At 43.6% G+C, this 19,546-nt stretch overlaps 1 protein-coding gene across 3 annotated transcripts in view; it reads left to right on the top strand.

Moving 5' to 3' along the window:
• The window catches only part of SIK2 (salt inducible kinase 2), a 127,246-nt gene that overhangs the window by 98,011 nt on the left and 9,689 nt on the right, over positions 1-19,546 (top strand). For 2 of the 3 annotated variants that reach the window (XM_006739201.3, XM_031034405.2), the window contains exons 5-9: positions 521-645; positions 1,095-1,218; positions 2,572-2,792; positions 4,468-4,620; positions 11,195-11,359. In XM_006739201.3, coding sequence (XP_006739264.1) covers positions 521-645; positions 1,095-1,218; positions 2,572-2,792; positions 4,468-4,620; positions 11,195-11,359 — 788 coding nt within the window. Of the gene's footprint in view, positions 1-520; positions 646-1,094; positions 1,219-2,455; positions 2,533-2,571; positions 2,793-4,467; positions 4,621-11,194; positions 11,360-19,546 lie in introns of all 3 variants that reach the window. The other variant, XM_081799487.1, reaches the window with a different exon arrangement.

Here is a 19,546-nt window from a genome sequence, read left to right as displayed (position 1 = left end):
GCTCCCCCTGCTTGTGTTCCCTCTCTTGCTGTGTCTCTCTCTGTCAAATAAATAAATAAGGGGCGCCCAGGTGGGTCAGTCGTTAAGCGTCTGCCTTCGGCTCGGGTCACGATCCCAGGGTCCTGGGATCGAGCTCCACGTCGGGCTCCCTGCCCGGCGGGAAGCCTGCTTCTCCCTCTACCACTCCCCCTGCTTGTGTTCCCTCTCTCGCTGTGTCTCTCTCTGTCAAATAAATAAATAAAATCTTTAAAGAAAAAAAAAATACATGATTCTAAAGTCTTTTTCCAACCTCTCACTCATTCTCTTTGAGAAGAAAACTTGATTTATTTATACATCCATTCAACAAATATTTATGGAATACTTGATATTTTCTAGACCTTGTGCTCAGTGCCGCGGACACAGCACAAGACAGATGCCGTAGCAGGGCTATTGTTGATATGGCATATTGTAAAATTTACTACAAGAAATTCAGTATAGTTGAGAGCATAGATGAAAGTAACATTTATTTCCATTCCAATAGATTTCGGCTTTGGAAATTTCTTTAAAAGTGGGGAACTGCTGGCAACATGGTGTGGCAGCCCCCCTTATGCAGCCCCAGAAGTCTTCGAAGGGCAGCAGTATGAAGGACCACAGCTGGATATTTGGGTATTTCTTTGCTTTGCTGTGTTAAATGCATCTCTAACGGTAATAACTAGTACTTTGGCCTGTCTTTGAAGCTCTTGGTACCTAACACATAGGTAGTAGTTCATACTTCCCCTGTCCACTGGACTAATTAGAGCATTTTTGAATTAAGTTCTAGGAAAGAACGTCTAGGGACAGATGTTATTACTTTACTATCGGCCATAACTTAACGTTAAGTAGTAATCAAAATGATTAAATTCAGATCTTTGAGTATTTATTATAGGATATTTTATTACAGTAGTCCGAGTTTTAGTTTTGCTTTGTTTTGTGTTGTTTTGAAATTCTGAGACAATAGTAAATCCAAACAGGAATTTTTCAGCCCGTATGATTTTAAGGGCCCTGGGGATGTTTAGGAAAACAAAGAGTGTTTAAAGTCCTCAGTGGAAAAGTGACTGCCTTGTTTTCTTCCCTAGAGCATGGGAGTTGTTCTTTATGTCCTTGTCTGTGGAGCTCTGCCTTTTGATGGACCGACTCTTCCAATTTTGAGGCAGAGAGTTTTAGAAGGAAGATTCCGGATTCCGTATTTCATGTCAGAAGGTAACCCGTTTGTCTTACACTCATGCTTTACAGAATTTGTGCTCCGAATGAAATGCCTCGGCAAAGGCTTCCCTTGTTCTAAGAGCTTGGGTGCCAAACAAAGTGATTGAGTCACTTGAAAAGCTATAGAAGTAAGCAGCCCCCTCCATGTAGGTGAGAGAAGCTGTAGCCTTCCTACTTGTAACTGAAAACGGAAAGCTTTCCAGGTTAAGAACAGCAAGTCTTCACATCTACTCTGGGTCTATAAATGTCCCCAGTTTATTTTAGACTTAGAGAAGCACTTTGTAGATAGATTCACAACCATTTTACTCTATGAAATAGATTTTCCTGTATCTTTTGGTGAGAAGTTGCAAAATTACATTTTTTAATTGAATTAAAAACTGGCAAAGCTGTTGGACTAAGATGCAGAGCCCGACTTGGATTAGCTTGTTACGTACAACCAGTTGGGTTGTTGCTCAGCTACGTTTCCTCCTCAGGTTTTGGTGGTCATCCTTAACTCTTTCGTTCCTAGTCATGGTAGAAATAAAGCTCTAGTAGTTAAGAGCATAGGCCTTGGAGCCCGGCTGCCTGGTTTTAATCTCGAGTCCACCACTTACTGGCAGTCTGCCCTTGACAAGTTACGTCCCCTCTCTGTGCTTCCGTGTCCTCAGGCTACAACATGGGAAGCACAGTGGCTCCTGGTAAGGGCGCTGGGAAGATGAATGGAAGTAATCTGTGTAAAGCAGCTTGCATGGTGCCTGGCACATAGCAGAGGGTATGAGGCTAGCTTCTGTGGGGTGGTAGAGAGCATGGTGTCCGCTCCGAGAATAAGTGGGTGCCCGAGTCACAGCAGTGCAGTTTTTGTAATATAATCAGAAGTAACTAGTGCTTCATGTGTGTTTTTCTCAGCTGCACTGACGGGAGAAGAGCAACAGTCCTCTGGAGACCTCTTACCTCACGCACATAGCCTCTAGTGTGTCAGCCTCAGAAGTGACTGGGGCTCCATGTGTGTGCTCATTCTAGGAGAAGGCTTGCTTTTGTCTTAGCAGAATCTAAGTCTGTGTCTAGATCTTTTCACTTGAGAAATTCAATAGAAAGGTTCATTTAGCACAAAATTGGACAGACCTACACCCTCCTGATTTTCTTAAGTATTCATTCTCGGTGGTGGTTACTTTTGTGTCAACATTCACCATGGTAACCTGATCAGTACAACTGGCTTTCATGTGTTCATTTATTCATTTGATCTTCTGCTTTCCAGTGGGCATTGTGGAGGATACAGAGATTAACACCATTGTGCAGAGTCACATGAGTCAAGCCAGTACCCTGAAGTGCAAGGTGATTTACATGACTTTTGTAACATTGTGTTTTCCATAGATTGTGAGCACCTTATTCGAAGGATGTTGGTCCTAGACCCGTCCAAACGGCTAACAATAGCTCAAATCAAGGAGCATAAATGGATGCTTGTAGAAGTTCCTGTACAGAGACCTGTTCTCTATCCACAAGGGCAAGAAAATGAGCCATCCATTGGGGAATTTAATGAACAGGTTCTGCGATTGATGCACAGCCTTGGAATAGATCAGCAGAAAACCATCGAGGTAAAGTGATCAGAGATTTGACTGATGGTCTTCCATCACAGCCACCCCCAACACCTATAGGCACATTGTTCAGTTTTCCCTGAGGATCACAGTCAGACTCCTTCATGTTTGCTTTTTTATTCAATACATAAATTCCGGGCGCCTGGGTGGCTCAGTTGGTTAAGCGACTGCCTTCGGCTCAGGTCATGATCCTGGAGTCCCTGGATCGAGTCCCGCATCGGGCTCCCTGCTTGGCAGGGAGTCTGCTTCTCCCTCTGACCCTCCCCCCTCTCATGTGCTGTCTCTCTCATTCTCTCTGTCTCTCATTCTCTCTGTCTCAAATAAATAAATAAAATCTTTAAAAAAAAAAAAAAGACATAAATTCCTCCCTTTGCCCCATCTGCCAAAAAATTCCAGAGGTGGACTTTATATAGGATGGGGAAAAGACAAAGATGGAAACTTAACACATACAAAGTAGAAAATTTCTTCTAAGGTGAAACATGAAGTTTTATCTGGGTCATAAGCTAGTTTATATGGAATATGAATGTACAGCTAGGGAACAAGGCTGAGGGCCGATCAGGAAACAGGAAAGCCAGTGGGGTGTAGGCCGTGAGCTAGGGAAGCTGAGAAGGCAGACACAGGTGGATTCCAGATTTGGAAGTACTCTCGGTCGTAGAACTGAGGGTCGTGAGCCTGGGAAATTCCTCCTCTCTTTTATTTCTGTCCGTTAGTAGTTAGTATATTCCTAGGAGAAACACATTTTCCTTACCTCCACAACAGTAAAAAACCAACAGTGCTCTTACAGAGGAGGCATAACAAGAAAGAGTACAAAATGCCTCTTGTGAACTTACAGTGCTCCAAACCATGCTGCCGAGAGCCAAGCCAGACTCCCTCCTGCTCTGCTTGTCCCGCGCTCAGCGGCGTGTTTCTGTCCTCGGCCACGAAGCAGATCTAGAACGGCAGCTGGGAGGGCAGCCCGACGGGCCTTTGATTTCTGCCATGCCTGCTCTGCACCCAAGGCGCCCTGCACAGCACCCGGGCAGATGGTTAGGCCGAATTAGAAGCCAGAAGAGCAGTTGTTCCTCTCTTCCGCTAGTACCCTCGGAAAGCTGGCCGGCGAGGGATGCGAAAAATTGGGAAGCAACTTTATTTTCAAGGCTTCAGGAGGGTGGGACTGCAAAAACAAGAGGAAAAAATTACCTAAGAACGGAGACACAGTGTCTCTCAATCCAGCCTCCAAATGTTACTCTCCAGCCCAAAATAATCTCCAGAAATTTCCCCAAAGACTTTAATCATTCATTTCAGAGTTTGCAGTAGTTTGGACTTGTGCCGAAGTTGTGGAATTCGAGCCCGTGGGACCAGGTTGTAACGGACCTTACACCATAGTCACAACTAGGAGATGGGACCGTGTGGTAGCACTGGGGACATGAGACAGCAGCGGCATTCTTCCTGCACTCAGAAAAGCAGGTGGAGCCTGTTACTGTAAACGGGCCAGTCCCTCAGGGGCATCAGCCTTCGTGTAATCAGTACTAGAAACTTGGAACTGTCTGTTCTTCTGAATTCTGGAACAGCTTTTGTTCTAGACACTCTCTGTTCGTGACTCTGTCATGATTTCTTCCCTCCTTTTTCAGAAAGATGTAGATCACTGGACTGGTTTTTATGCTTCTCTGCCTTCAGCACTTGTTTTCTCTTTCAGTCTTTGCAGAACAAGAGCTATAACCACTTTGCTGCCATTTATTACTTGTTGGTGGAGCGCCTGAAATCACATCGGAGCAGTTTTCCCGTGGAGCAGAGACTCGATGCCCGCCAGCGGCGGCCTAGCACCGTGGCTGAACAAACAGTTGCCAAGGTAACACCGCATTAGCCAGTGGTCTTACCTTGCAGGTGCCTGTTCACATGTTTGACACATTTTTCATCTTGTAGTACAATAGAGGGTTAGGATCTCATCCTCTACACGCGGTTCTTCTGTAAAGTTTCTGCCCGTCACTTCCTAAAATTCTCAAATGTTTTAGCATCTTCTTATTTCTTTTTTTTTTTTAAGATTTTATTTATTTATTTTACAGAGAGTGGGAGACAGAGCATGAGCAGGGGTGAGGAGGAGGCAGAGGGAGAGGGAGAAGCAGACTCTCCGTTGAGCAGGGAGCCCGATGTGGGGCTCAATCCCAAGACCCTGGGATCATGACCTGAACTGAAGGCTGACACTTAACCAACTGAGCCACCCAGGCACCACTGCATTTTCCTATTTCTAAGGATTAATTTTATTTCAGTTTTTTTTCTTTAAGAGTTTTCTCATTTTTTAATCATTGATTTATGGTGGGAATTAATGTCACTAGCCTGTACACTCGATTCCATTTAACAAATTTTTACTGCAGATTTACCGTATGCAAGCTTCTGTTATTAGGCATGATAGGGGGTGGGATACATAAAACCCGGACATGGCCCTCAGAGACATGACAGTGTAAAAACAAAGTAAGACATCATCGTAAATAACCATCATTCAAAATAGAGAAAGATAAATCTGGGAGAAGAACCACGGGCAAAGGGGAGAGCGATACATCTGCCTAGGAAAGGCTTTGTGGGAGGGTTAGCATTTCCGACAGAGCTCAGATCTTCAAGGATGTGTGGGCCTTTGCCAGGGAGAGGCAGGGTTGAAGGCATTGTATGTAGGCAGCAGAAGCGCTGAGTGGGCAAGTGTAGGGAACTGAACTGAAGCGCACAGGGAAATGAAAAAGTTGGCGTGGTAAGTTGAAGCGATGCTGTGAAGGGCTTCGAAAGCCAAAGGAGAGAGTTTACTTACGATTCAGGAAATACTGAGGAACAACTAGAGACGGAAGCAGGAGAGTGATAAAATCACATCCAGGCTTTAAGCTAACTAATCTGTGACATCGGGAAGGGTAGATTGGACAGGGAAGAGAACTTGGGGGAAAGCAGTGAGGAGCTGAGAAATACTGGAGGCTTGAACTAACACGGTGCTGGTGGGAACAGAAGGGAGGGGATGAGCGCAGGATCATCTCGGGTGGACTCTGGATGGATTCAGTGGTGGTTAATGCAGGTGCTCTGGAGCAAACCCCAGGTTCAGCCCTTTCCTGCTGCCTGTCCTTCAAAAAATTACCTTAGGTCTTTCTGTGCCTCAGTTTCCCAAACTATAAAATGAGGAAAATTAGAGACTGTTCTGATGTTTGAATTAGTTGATAATTGTGCAGCACTTCGAATGTGCCCTATACATGTTGATTCTATAAAGTAAGAAGGAAATATTAGGGAGCAAGGGACAACAGTGCCTTAGAGGTCACTCTGTTCTCGAGCCCGAAGCAGGGAGGGTAAGTGATGGCACTGACTTGGTTGCTTGAAACGAAGAATAGATCTGGATGCCAGGACAGAGGCTGAGGCTGACGGAAGTTGGGAAATCATCTGCAGAAAGGTTGAGAAAGAGGCATGGTTCATGCATACAGTCTATTAGGATTTCCATCTACTTCTGTGAGTGCTTTACTTTGTTCCAAGGGCAAGGAAGAGCTGAGAAGTTCTGACTTTGTATTTCTTGTTTGGCAGTTTACAAAATTTATAGGATTTACTAGAGTTTTGCATTGGCTTCTATAGAACATTGTGGGGGGGGAACCAACAAAATTAACATCTTGATTTTAGTAGGCAAATGGTATACACTGTTATACACACTTTAATATAAAAATAATGTGAATATTGATACTAATATGAGTAATGCATAGCTAAAATTCCAGATTAGAGTATCTCTGAGCAGTTGGAATCCTTCAACATTGAATGGTATTGCTTTCAAGAGAGGAGGGGCATAAAATGAGAATTCCTCAATCGGAGTAGTAAAAGTGAGATGTAGAGTTACCCCTTCCCTCTGGAAAATGCTGCCAGGCGGAAGGACAGGAAACAGGAAAGCCCCTAGTGCTATACAGGCTTTCCCTCCCAAGTCTCTTTATTCTTGTTCATATTAGACAAGCGAGGGCATGGGTTACCTAAATGATCGACCCTGGGCACATGCATATTATTATTGCACATGATTGCCTTTCTTATCTAAGCTTGAAGCAGATTCCCTAGGAGAGCTCAAATTATGTTTAATTTGGCTGAGAGTTCAGATGTATAACATGGCTTCTTATGTTTGATCATTTTTTTTTATTACCAAGCACCACATGAATTCTTTTCATTTTACGCATTGGCCTAAGTTGTCACAGAAAGCTACTTAACTGGGACTTAAACATGTATCTAATTCAAGTGGAAGTCTTCAGTGTCCATTCACAGACTTGTTTAGAGTGCCTTCCGGGTGCTAAGGTAACAGGCACTAGGGCTGAAGAAGATGCTCCCTTCCCTGTGAGATTTCACATTCTCATGTTTTGTTGAACTTGTTAAAAAATAGATCTCTCTGCACTTAGTTTCAGTAGAGCCTTCTCTCTTTAATTCTTTGTTCTGCTGTTGGCTTAAAGAAGTGGCAGATCACGTGTTAGCTGGTATAACAATAGGAATTTGGAGAAGCAAACTAATCTCATGCAAAGATCACATGAGCTGTGGAATCACATGGACCTTGGGTTCCATACGGAGCTGAGTGACTGGCAAGCCAGCCTTTCTCAGCTCCAGTGTCTTTAAATATAAAATGGATAATCAGTATCTACTTCGTGAGTTTGCTACAAAGATAAAATTAGGTAACTTACACCAGCGGCTCAGTTCAGCAAGCGGAGCACTTCTGTGCTGGGCTCAGTCCCTGCCGCCGTGGTGACAGAGGTCCCCAGCAAATAGTCCCTGCCCCTAAAGAATGTATGGTATAGTGAGAAAGTACCCGTTATTACTACTTAGAAAACAGTGAGAATCTTATCTCAGAATAATTTAGAGTACTTATATTTGCCATATACTATGCAAGAAATGTTCCCTCTAGTTGACTATAGACAACTGTTTAGAAGAAATTCATGTCATGCCTTCTCTCATGAATCCTAACTGCTAGTCCTTCTGCTCCAAGTTTCTATCAACTGTAATCATAGACAAGAGTGAAACACTCATCCCACTTCTTCTTTAATCACTGATTAGAGGTTGCCCTGTACAGCTATTAGAAAAAGCATTGTAGGGCTCCTGGGTGGCTCAGTCATTAAGCGTCTGCCTTCGGCTCAGGTCATGATCTCAGGGTCCTGGGATCGAGCCCCGCATCGGGCCCCCTGCTCGGCCAGGAGCCTGCTTCTCCCTCTCCCGCTCCCCGTGCTTGTGTTCCCTCTCTAGCTGTCTCTCTCTGTGTCAAATAAATAAATAATCTTTAAAAAAAGAAAAAGCATTGTATAGTTGGCCCCAGGGTACCACAGACTGGGGGGCTTAAATAAAAGGTTATTTTCTCTCAGTTCTGGAGGCTGAAAGTTCAAGGTCAAGGTGCCAGCAAGATTAACTTCTAGTGAGAACTCTCAGCTGCCTACTCAGTGGGCCCTCACACAGCCTTTCCTCTGCACGTGCAGATAGAGAGATGTCTGGTGTCTCACCCTCATCTTAGAGGGACACGAGTCCTGTCAGATTGGGAGCCCACCCTTATGACTTTATATAACCTTAATTACCTCCTGAAAGGCTCTCTGTTTAAATACAGTTGCACTGGGCCTTAGGGCTTTAACATACAGATTGGGGGGTGGAGGGGAGACACACAATTCTGTCCATAACCAGCATATTCCTATTGGAGCAGTAAAGATTTTCCCATAGGAGAAAACATTATTTTCATTGTAATGGTTATTCTAAAAAGCACAAAATCAGAAGAGATTCAAGACAATAAATACATGGTCTAAAAAGTCATGACAATTGGGGCGCCTGGGTGGCTCAGTCATTAAGCATCTGCCTTCCGCTCAGGTCATGATCCCAGGGTCCTGGGATCAAGCCCCGCGTCAAGCTCCTTGCTCAGTGGGAAGCCTGCTTCCTCTCCCACCTACCCCCCCCCCCGCTTGTGTTCCCTCCCTCGCTGTCTCTCTGTCTAATTAATTAATTAATTAATAAAATAAAACCATTACAATTAATTGGACATGAGCATTGTCTGTTGCCACTCTTAAAGAAACTGGTAAAGTCTGCTTCCTTGGGATATTAATCATCCATCTGTGTATTAAAATAACATATTCTTTAGTCCACTCTGTAGTGCCGAGCATGCCATTTGAATATTTTCACCCAACCTTGTTCCAAAAAGACTTCTTTAATCCCTTCAGTGATTGCAAGAATCCTAAAAAAAAAAAAAAAAAACACCATCCTATTTCCTATGAAGTGGTTGTCACAATAAAATATGTTCCTCCTCTCACCATACCAAGCTCACAGTAAGTTGTTGCTGTAGTCCAGGTTGGACGTGAAATTTGTCAAGGAAAATGTGTTACGCTTGGTCTGGCATAGCGTGATCCTGCCATTTAGAAAGTCACAGCTAATAAGAGGCAGAGACTGAGAAGGAACAGCACACCCTAGTTATCATGTTAGTACTTCATTTCCAGTGCAATATCTTTAAATAATGCTTTGCCCTAATAATTTAAATTATTTCACACACAAGGAGCAGCCTAATAAATTTAGGAAACCAGAAATTAAAGTTCAGCTTTATCCTTTGATTGAAAAGCTGATGATAAGGGTAAAAAGAATGCATGAAATATACCCTATTAGGAAGTTTACATTTTACATTGTGGCATGAGGACTTAAAAAATTAATCTAAATGACTAATGCTTGAAAGGAAAAAAAAGTTGTTTAGTCTCAAAAGTGGCCCAGGAAATAAGTGTGAGGAATGATGATCTAAGAAAAGCCTTTTCTTTATCATGCTCAGGATCGTTTGTAGTGTACTTTTTTTCTGTTTTTACCATCCATATGATACCAACACTTGGCTATTGCTACTTTATTCATTATCTCACGCAGCATATCTAATGATGTTAATGTTGGAATGTACCAAACATAAAGTATATTCTAAATATATTCAAAGTATATTCAAGTATAAGGTATATTTCTAACACACCCCATATCGTCAAAGACCATCAACCTAAAATTTTAGCAGAACCATTAGATAATATCTGAGAACAAAACTGCATTTGCAGACTAATTCCTGTATTAGATCCCTGTGGTCTTTTCACGACTTCACAAGGAAGGAGAAGGGCGGAATTAACATTACTGAGTGAAGGACCTTTCATGTTACCTTTTGTAATCCTAACTTCACTGTGTAATAGGCATTGTGCCCTTGTCTAGGTAAAGAAAATAGGACTCAGAGAGGTTAGGTAGTTCACAGTGAGGGATGGAGCCAGGAATCACACCCAGGTCTCTGGAGGAGAGAAGGTAAAATCATACCAATATCGTTCCTTTTTGTTTGAACTTAAAACTCACCACCTTATGTCCCTCCAAGTGATTATAGCAGGGAAAAAATAGGCCAGTCCTTTGCCTTTTAGACACTAGTATGTTCCTTCAAATGTTTGGCAGTGTCCATTATGTTCAAAAGACATCTGATGGGAGGGAAGGATTATCCAATAGTTTCATCTTTAAAATCGAATCCTTGCCAGTTGTCCTAAAGAAAGATTCTCTGTTATATGATTTTTTTATTATATTTTTAAAGATTTATTTGAGAGAGAGAATGGGAGTGGAGGGAGGGGCAGAGGGGAAGCAGACTCCCCACTGAGCACGGAGCCTGACTTGGGGCTCCATCCCATGACCCTGAGATCATGACCTGAGCCAAAATCAATAGTCAGATGCTCAACCGACTGAGCCACCCAGGCACCCCTATATGATTTTTTAAAAGAGGAGTTTGTAATGTTTGTTTACTTAGCATTCTTAACAAACAAGACATGAAAATGGGCTGAAAACCATCTGGAGCTTTCTACAGTAGGTTGACTTCAGGAACATAAGTTGCTCGGCAATAAGCATCTTGCTTTCCACTGGGCCAACAGGCTGTGTTCAGTTTCTGCACCTCCTTGGAGGACACTCCTGTCACCTCCAAGTAGCTGCCACCTCTCTGGTCTTTCTCTGCACATGTACCCTTGTCAAGAAATACACACCATCTCACCCCACCAGAAAAACAAAGTGCAGTGCACTTTGTGTTCTAGGTAAGTTGTGTGTGTGTACCCCGGTTCAGTTCTGAGCTCTGAAGACACAGGAACTTTTTTATTCTTTATATCTTTCCATGGTGACATATTTAAGGATATAGACAATATATGTTTGTTGAATTAAAAAACAGAGCATTCTTAGGTTCTTTACAGAGACCAGCTTTCTTGTTGTCTGTGTGAAAGTTAGGCACCTCATCGTGGAACAGGAATGAAACTGAGACTGCTTCACATCAGTACCCATACCATACACATATTTTATCAAATTTTTTCTGGGGTTCCAACAAATAAAACTTATTCTTTAATTGTACCAGGAAGAGTTATTTTATCCCAACAATTTTGTATACTTGTATAGAAAGTGTTAATGTTCCCAAACTGTTCTTGCCATATTTTCAGGCACAGACGGCGGGGCTCCCAATGACCGTGCACTCACCGAACATGAGGCTGATGCGGTCCGCTCTCCTCCCTCAGGCGTCCAATATAGAGGCCTTTTCATTCCCAGCGTCTGGCTGCCCGGCGGAAGCAGCGTTTATGGAAGAAGAGTGTGTCGACACGCCAAAGGTACGGACGTGTTTGGAAGACCCTGAGTGTGCTGGTTGGCCAGGCGCTCACTTTGGTCCTCAAGTGTTGTACTTTGGCGTTGTTGACCTTTGTCATTTCCTCAAGTCACTCAGGAGTGACCTGGTTTTGTGCAGAAGACCTGAGAGAAATATCCAGGCTAAACTTGGCTCTCATCGTCATCTTATCATTATGGCTGTTGCGTAACTCGTCAGACCTTATACATACTTTCCAAAATCCTTCTTTCCTTTCCCTCTTCAAGTTTCTAGATCCCTCATAGGTGTGGGATTTAAAAAAAAAAAAAATTGTAATTCTGAAAACAAAAATGGAATTTTTGTGCTGAGTTGGGCTTTGTATGTTATTGTTGCCTCTTTTCTGCGCATGTGCTGCAGCTATGAAGTGATGGGCCGCCTTTTTTGGTTCAGTTTTTTTAAGATTTTATTAACCTGAGAGGGAGAGAGAGCGCGCACAAGCAGGGGGAGGGGCAGAAGGAGGGGCAGGCTCCCCGCTGAGCAGGGAGGCCGGAATCATGACCTGAGCCGAAGGCACACTACCGAGCACCCAGGCGTCCCAGTTCAGTGTTTTTGTTTTGTTTTGGTTTGGTTTTTTGTCCAGTTTGAGTATACATAAAGGAGGTAAGTTTATCCTTGTGTACTGCATGAAGTTGGCTTCTAATACATAGAAGATGACCGCTTCTCTCATTTAAGGGATGCTTATTAATCCATGTTTTATCTACTTAGCGTCAAGCGGTGTCCAGAGGCTTGTATTAATGGGCAGACTTTGGAGTGTGTTCAGAATAGACTCTCTTCTTCACCAGCTGTGTGAACTTGGGTGAGGTGACTAACCGCTTTGAACCTCTGTGTTCTGTAAAATGAAGACACGCAACTCTATGAGACTCAGGAGGATTAATTGAGATAATGTGTGTGAGGTTCTCGGCATTGTAAACACTCATTATTGGTTTCCTGTCTTTTTAGCCTCTTTAGGTAATAAAAGGATAACTCAGACATGAATTTTGCCTCAAGTTTATAGTCTAGCAGAGGAGACGTGATGGATAACTAAAGACAATGTGCCACGTGATGAATAAATTGATAAATATCATCAGTCCCTTAAAGAAATATAAATCAAAGTGCTGCAAGCCTGGAAGGAAGCAGGGGAAGTTGCTTTTAGCTGGTTTGATCAGGAAGGTCTGGGTTAACTGTCAGAGTTGGGAATTGAGGGGTGGATGGCATTTTGGTGGAGGGAAAAGTCTGAGCAAGCAAACGTCAGGGAAACTTAGGTCCATCTAAGAGCAGTAGCTCAGTGTGTGTATGAGGAAAAGGGCAGATGAAGAGGAGTTGGATGAAGTAAAGATAAATAGCTTCGCTTTGAATGGCAAGCCCAAGAATGTAGGCTTTGTCTCTGGGCTGCAGTCCTCAGCAGAGGAATGTATTCCAGTATCATCAAGAGAGGGTTTCACAGGGACTTCTTCAGTATAGTAGGAAACAAGTGAAGGTTTTTGGTTATGGAAGCCCTCAAATCCATGATGTGCTTCAGAAATTAGCCTGGAAGGTCCACAGCCTGCATTGGATGGGGACGGGCCCAGTGGAAGCTTAGAGCAGTGTGTCCAGAGGGGAGATGACGAGGGCCTGCACTAGGTTAGCAATCGGGAAACTGCAGAGGAGGGGATGATATAAATGAAATTGTGCAGCTAGAATTGATAGAATATTAGGGTCCAGAGAACAAAGTCCAAACTCATACCAGTATTTTAAGCCTAGATGATTGGGAGGGTAAATGAAACAGGGAGCTCTGGAGGTAGAGCTGATTCAGAGGTTAGGTAATGTGTTTAGCTAAACCGTAGTCAAGGCAGCTTGAGGCCAGGCTGCACGAGCAGGTGTTAGGCTGAGTTGCTGATGGTGAGGAGTTCATGTCCATGGTCCTGAGGACGAGGCCACTTCCTGTGGACAGTCCGTTTTCTCTGCCTGTGGTTGCCTGTAGGTGGTTCAGTCACCTCATCGACTTGTACATTCTCACCTAGAAATTTAGCTATAAATTGGGACAACATAATTCATTTATTTTTAGGATCTAATTCCTTTGAAAAAATTAAAATGCATTCTGCCCAAACCTTATCTGTGAGGGCATCAGGCCTAAAACACAGATTGGGTACTGTCTGCTGTATTATATAGGGCAAGCTATTTTTAAAGCTTGTGATTGTTATCGTAACCAGGAAACAGACAGGAAATGAATGATTTTGTGAAAGATAAAGGCAGTAGCTAGATGGGGCATTTGCATTTGTAGGTAGAGCAGGGCCGCGCTGGACCCGGCCACCCACACTGGCACTCGGCCAGGCCACGCACATCCACTGGGCTTAGCTGTGGACCGTTTCGTTGCCGTCAATAAATGCACGTGCACCAAGCTATCAGAGCTACAGCTCCATTGTTCATGTCGCTTCACTCACATTTACCGGGACAACCCCGTTTTGTCTTCTAAAAGATGCTTCCTAAATGAATGCATTGTTCATTCATTTCTACTCCCAGTTGGTGGTAGGTATTGTCCATCAGAGATTTTGCCTCTCCTTTTCTCCCAGAAGTCTTAAAACGGTCAGTAAAATCCCTTAGGGAGTCTGCATTGAAACATTGGTTTGGGGTTCCTCCAAAACTACCACCTTTCTGAGACAATCACCCAACTCTGAGTGGAACTAAGACCCCCAAGTGACAGACCATGTGGGGGGGCAGGTGCACAAACCCTGTAGGGACAATCTTTCTCTCTTAAGGGTTTCTTTGAGAATAAGCAGTTTCTTTCCAGTTTTATTGAGAAATAATTGGCATGCATCATTGTGTAAGTTTAAGGTGTACAGTATGATGGTTTGATTTACATACATTGTGAAATGAGTACCACAGTAGGTTCAGCTAACATCCATCTTCTCGTATAGATACAATAAGAAGAAAAGAAAAAAGAAAATTTCCTTTTGATGAGAACTCTTAGGCTTTACTGTCTTAAAACTGACCCATCATATAGCATTCAGAGCTGTAGTCATCATGTCATACGTCACATCACCAGTCCTTACTTATCTCTAGAAGTTTGTGCCTTTTGACCACCTTCCTCCAACTCCCCCTCCCCCTGCCCTCCGCCTGGTGACCCCAAGTCTGATCTGTTTCTGTGAGCATGGTTCTGTTCTTCTGGTTTTTTCAATTCCACATCTAAGTGAGATCATACAGTATTGTCTTGCCCTGACTTATTTATCTACCGTAATGCCTTCAAGATCCATCCCTGTTGTTGCAGTGGGAAGATTTGCAGGGTTTTCGTGGCTGAATAATATTCCATTTTGTGTATATAGCATGACTTGTTTATCCATTCATCTGTTTGTGGACACCTAGGTTGTTTCCATGTCTTGGCTGTGGTGAATAGTGCTGCTGTGAACACAGCCGTGCAGATACCTTTCTGAGTTAGTGTCTTCATTTCCTTTGGATATAGGAATAATGCATTTTATACACACACACACACGTTTTAGTCACTTTTAACATTGTATTAGAAATTATAGGGGTGCCTGGGTGGCTCAGATGGTTAGGCGTCTGCCTTCAGCTCAGGTCATGATCCCAGGGTCCTGGGATCGAGCCCCGTGTCGGGCTCCCTGCTCGGCGGGAAGCCTGCTTCTCCCTCTCCTTCTCCCCCTGCTTGTGCTCTCTTGCTCTCTCTGTCAAATAAATAAATAAAATCTTTAAAAAAATATATATATATATATATATAATAAAAGGGTTTCCCAGGCTCCTTCATAGCTGGGTAGCTGAGCTGGGAAAATAAAAGTGTCCCAGGTCTGTTTCCTCTTAAATAAGAGTAGGTCTGAAAAGGAGATACCTCTAAGGCTTTGTAAAAGGGAGACGATTAACACTTACTTCTGACTTTGAATGTTTAATTTATAATTTAAAAAATAAAACCAGTCAGAATCACACGTGAAAAATTCAGAGAGGGATAAAGAAAAAAATTATTCATAATCCCACTACCCAAAGATAGGCATATTTTGGCATGTTTCCTAAAAGTGAGATTATAGATGGGTGGGTAGGTGAGTGTAGGGTGGCTCAGTCAGTAGGTAGACTTGTTAAAACAAAATTATATTCTATTATATGTAATATTGTATCTTGCTTTTACATAATATAACATCATGAGCATTTTTCCCCTATCATGAAATCTGAAAGCATAAGTTAACGGCCTAATATATTGTATTAGATGTACCTTTATTTAATTACTTTTTTTGGACATCAGGTACTTTAATTTTTTGGCATCCTTAAATGTGCTTCAAGTGAATGTCCTTGTGTCTAAATCTTTGACTATACCTCTGATTAATTCCTTAAGATAAATTTCTAGAACTGGGGGGCGCCTGGGTGGCTCAGTTGGTTAAGCGACTGCCTTCGGCTCAGGTCATGATCCTGGAGTCCCTGGATCGAGTTCCGCATCGGACTCCCTGCTTGGCAGGGAGTCTGCTTCTCCCTCTGACCCTCCTCCCTCTCATACTCTCTGTCTCTCATTCTCTCTCTCTCAAATAAATAAATAAAATCTTTAAAAAAAAAAAATTTCTAGAACTGGGATATCCAGGTCTTTCTTCCTCACCTGGTTATCTGTTTCTTTTAATTTTCCTCAAGGTGGTAAAAAATGTTTTAAAAGAAAATGGCATCATTTTATTCTCCTGCCTTTAAAATTTTTGTTGTTATAAAGCATTCTCTTTGGGCAAGAAATAATAGAGATATGATATGTTAGTTAATCCTCGCAAACAACCCCTGGACACATGAGAGAAATTGAGCTTTCCAGAAGTGGAACAGCTCGCTGAGAAGTGCTGGAGCTGAGGTTTGAGCCTGCACTTCCTCAGTACGTGCCCAGCTTGCCAGGCACTGAGGATACAAATGAAGTAAGACACATTCGTAGCCTCCAAGCTCACTGGCTGATTCGCGCACTGGCCTACTGTCTTAGTCTGCTCAGGCCACCACTAACAAAATACCATAAGCTGGGGGGTTAAGCAACAGAAATACATTTTCTCACAGTTCTGGAGCTAAAAATTGAAGATCGAGATGAAGGTTCTGACCAGTTTTGTTTCTGGTGAAGACACTCTTCCTGGCTTGTAGAGGACTACCTTCTCTCTCCCTCCTCCCGTGGCTTCTCCTCTGTGCTCACATGGGGAGGGAGAGCGAGCGCGAGCAAGAGCACACACGTGGGAGCTTCTTGATATCTTTTCTTATAAGGACACTGATCATTCCAGGTCGGGGCCCTAGCCTCGTGATCCTAGTTTTAACTACTCCTCCTTAGAGGCTATGTCTCGAGATACAGTCACACTGCGGATTGGGGTTTCCATATATGAATCTGGTGGTGGAGGAGGTGTGGGGTGAGAGATGGGGGTCGAGACACACACATTCAATCTATAACAGTCTACCAGTCTTTTGTGCTAGAATCTTGTATTTTGTGGTAGACTCGGGTGTTAATCAACTAACAGCAGAGTTTCTCAGAGTTTGACTTCATGTGTATTGCCTATTGGAGTGAGGTCTCTTACTAGAAGTGATTGAGGGGCACCTGGGTGGCTCAGTCGGTTGAGTGTCCAACTCCTGATTCCAGCTCAGGTCATGCTCTCAGGGTCATGAGATCAAGCCCCGCGTTGGGCTCTGTGCTCAGCAGGGAGTCTTCTTGGGATTCTCTCTCCCTCTCTCTGCCTACCCCACCCCCCACCCCACGCTCACACTCTCTCTTAAAAAAAAACGATCGGTTGAGCTTTAAGGAAAGACAAAAACAGTGTATTGTAAAATGTCCATTACACCCATGTATCTTGAGGTCCTGTAATTTACAGTCAGCCTAGATTATTTCCTAGAGCAAAAGATCTTATTTCTAAAGGAGCTTAGGTCACATAGGTAGATCAGCCTAATATTTCAGTCACAAAATCCTAGGGCTGAATTTGTTCTATCAAGACCCTGGATAAATTGGTAGGCAAGGGTGGCATGACTATCACCTATTTCAGGAAATGAACTCACAGCTGAAGGTGTTCACACCTATTAACTATGTATGAGTGGGGGCCCCCCACAGTGCTTTCTGATTTAATCATCATCAAACAGCATCTGAAAAACCAAAACCAGATCATTGTTTCCCAGGATGAAATTGAATTCAGCAGACGTTTTTAAATGAAAGACATCATTCCTGTTACAGTCTAGAGGAGGAGATAATTTACAAGCAGAGAATTTAAGAAAAGAATGTAAATTTAGGGGGACTGCAAGGTCTTTTGAGTACTCCAAAAAAGATGACTATTCTCTATTAAGAAAAAAATAACCTGGTTGTAAGGCTATACTGTAAGAAGTATCTAATAAAATTTTGACAGGCTATAGAAGTGTAAAGATGCAGGGCGCCTGGGTGGCTCAGTCAGTTAAGTGTCTGCCTTCGGCTCAGGTCGTGATCCCGGGGTCCTGGGATTAAGTCCTGTATCGGACTCCCTACTCAGTGGGGAGCATGCTTCTCCCTCTCCCTCTGCCACTCCCTCTGCTTGTGCTCTCTCCCTCTCTCTCAAATAAATAAATAACATCTTAAAAAAGTGTGAAGATGCTTAGTATATATTTACTCAATACCAGTCTTCTTTCTGTTGCTTTATTCATTTCTAAATCATCCTGGGGGGGGGCACGTGGGTGGCTCAGTCGTCGTTAGGCGTCTGCCTTCAGCTCGGGTCATGGTTCCGGGGTCCCAGGGTCCTGGGATCGAGCCCCGCATCAGGCTCCCTGCTCAGCGGAGAGTCTGCTTCTCCCTCTCCCTTTCCCCCTGCTTGTGTTCCCTCTCTCACTGTCTCTCTCTCTCTCTCTCTGTGTCAAATAAATAAAATCTTCTAACAATCACTCACTCACTCATCCTTGGCTATTCTTAGAAAACTGTATTAGTAGATAGTTAAGGAACCTACAGGTATGAAGCTAAGTTCCCCGAGAGCCATTCTTTCCTACAACTGCTGAGTGTCCAGACAGGGGACACCTACCTAGGGAAGGGCCAAGGGGAACATGAGAGTCACTGGCCAGATTTCAGGATTTTGGTTTCTGGTGCCATATGGGGAAGATTGGTCTTGGTGTAGGAAGAAAGCATTTGCCACTCTTCCTGTTAAATGTGCACTTGTCACTTTAAAACCCTGTCATGCGTTAGCCACCTTACCAAGTGGTGGCTGCAGCCCCAGAACAGTTTTTATGGACTAACCATCCCCTCCCCCAAGCAAACAAAGCCCTGAGTCACCCACAGTCTCCCTCTCCAAATAAAGGGCCTTGCAATGCCTTCAGATTGGTTGCCATTAGAGGAAAGTTTTTTCCTGTGCCTGGCACTGGGGTGCCCCACGTCACCTCTCACATACATGAGCCTCTGTGCTTCCAAAGGAAAGAACAGCTCTACCCAGTGTGTTCCAGGTGAGAGCACCACGGCGAGCCCTGCGTCCTATGACTGGCTGGCCCTGAGCAGCTGTTCCTAGGAGAAAACGGATTGATTTCCACGGGAGAATAGTTACGGTAATGAAGTAAACGATTGCCTCCTCGCTGGGGCCCTTACCAGCCAGGAGAACTCGAAGCCACAGCGCCCCTTTGTCTGCTGGTTCTGCCTGCAGTAGGTGGTTCGTTTGGCAGAGAAGGGCAGAGTTCTCGCTCGCTCGGGAGCTGTGCTGAGCTCACCCTGTGGGATGGGAGCTATAGATACTGTGTGTATTGCTGGAGGAGAGAATTCAGTACACTGGTGCTCATTAACCTCTGCTGGAATTTTGGGGCTGTGAGTCATTTGTTGTTCTATAATGGAAGACTTTGGCTGTTGGCCATTTCAATTTTTTTTCACTCCCTTTTGTGGTATCAGTCTGTCTTTAAAGAATTCTTTTTTCCATTCCCCAGGCACAGAGAACCAATTAAAGACTAAATCAAATGGGCAGGTACTTAAATTATGAACAAAGTATGTCTAGAACCTTCCAGAATGTTTTGTGGTTGAAAATTAGAAGAATGCTAGTGGCTACTCTTTTTTCTTAGCTATGAGCCTGCAGGTTTTTTGTTTTTTTATCTCATCCTCCCCCTCATCATTTCCCTTACTTAAGTAATAATAACTGGTAGGCCTCGAGCTCATAGATCCCTGTTCATCTGGAAACCACTAAAAAATTGTTTATTGTACTAATGATGACTCAGACGTGGGAGGCAGTGCTGGTGTGGGTCATGCAGGGCTTCTGTCTCTGCGAGCTGCAGT

Source organism: Leptonychotes weddellii, chromosome 11 (genome assembly GCF_054177405.1).
Source record: "Leptonychotes weddellii isolate Sample4059 chromosome 11, ASM5417740v2, whole genome shotgun sequence".
Lineage (NCBI taxonomy): Eukaryota > Metazoa > Chordata > Mammalia > Carnivora > Phocidae > Leptonychotes > Leptonychotes weddellii.
The sequence above is the reverse complement of the archived record's forward strand: the minus strand, read 5'-3'. Positions and strand labels throughout refer to the sequence as shown.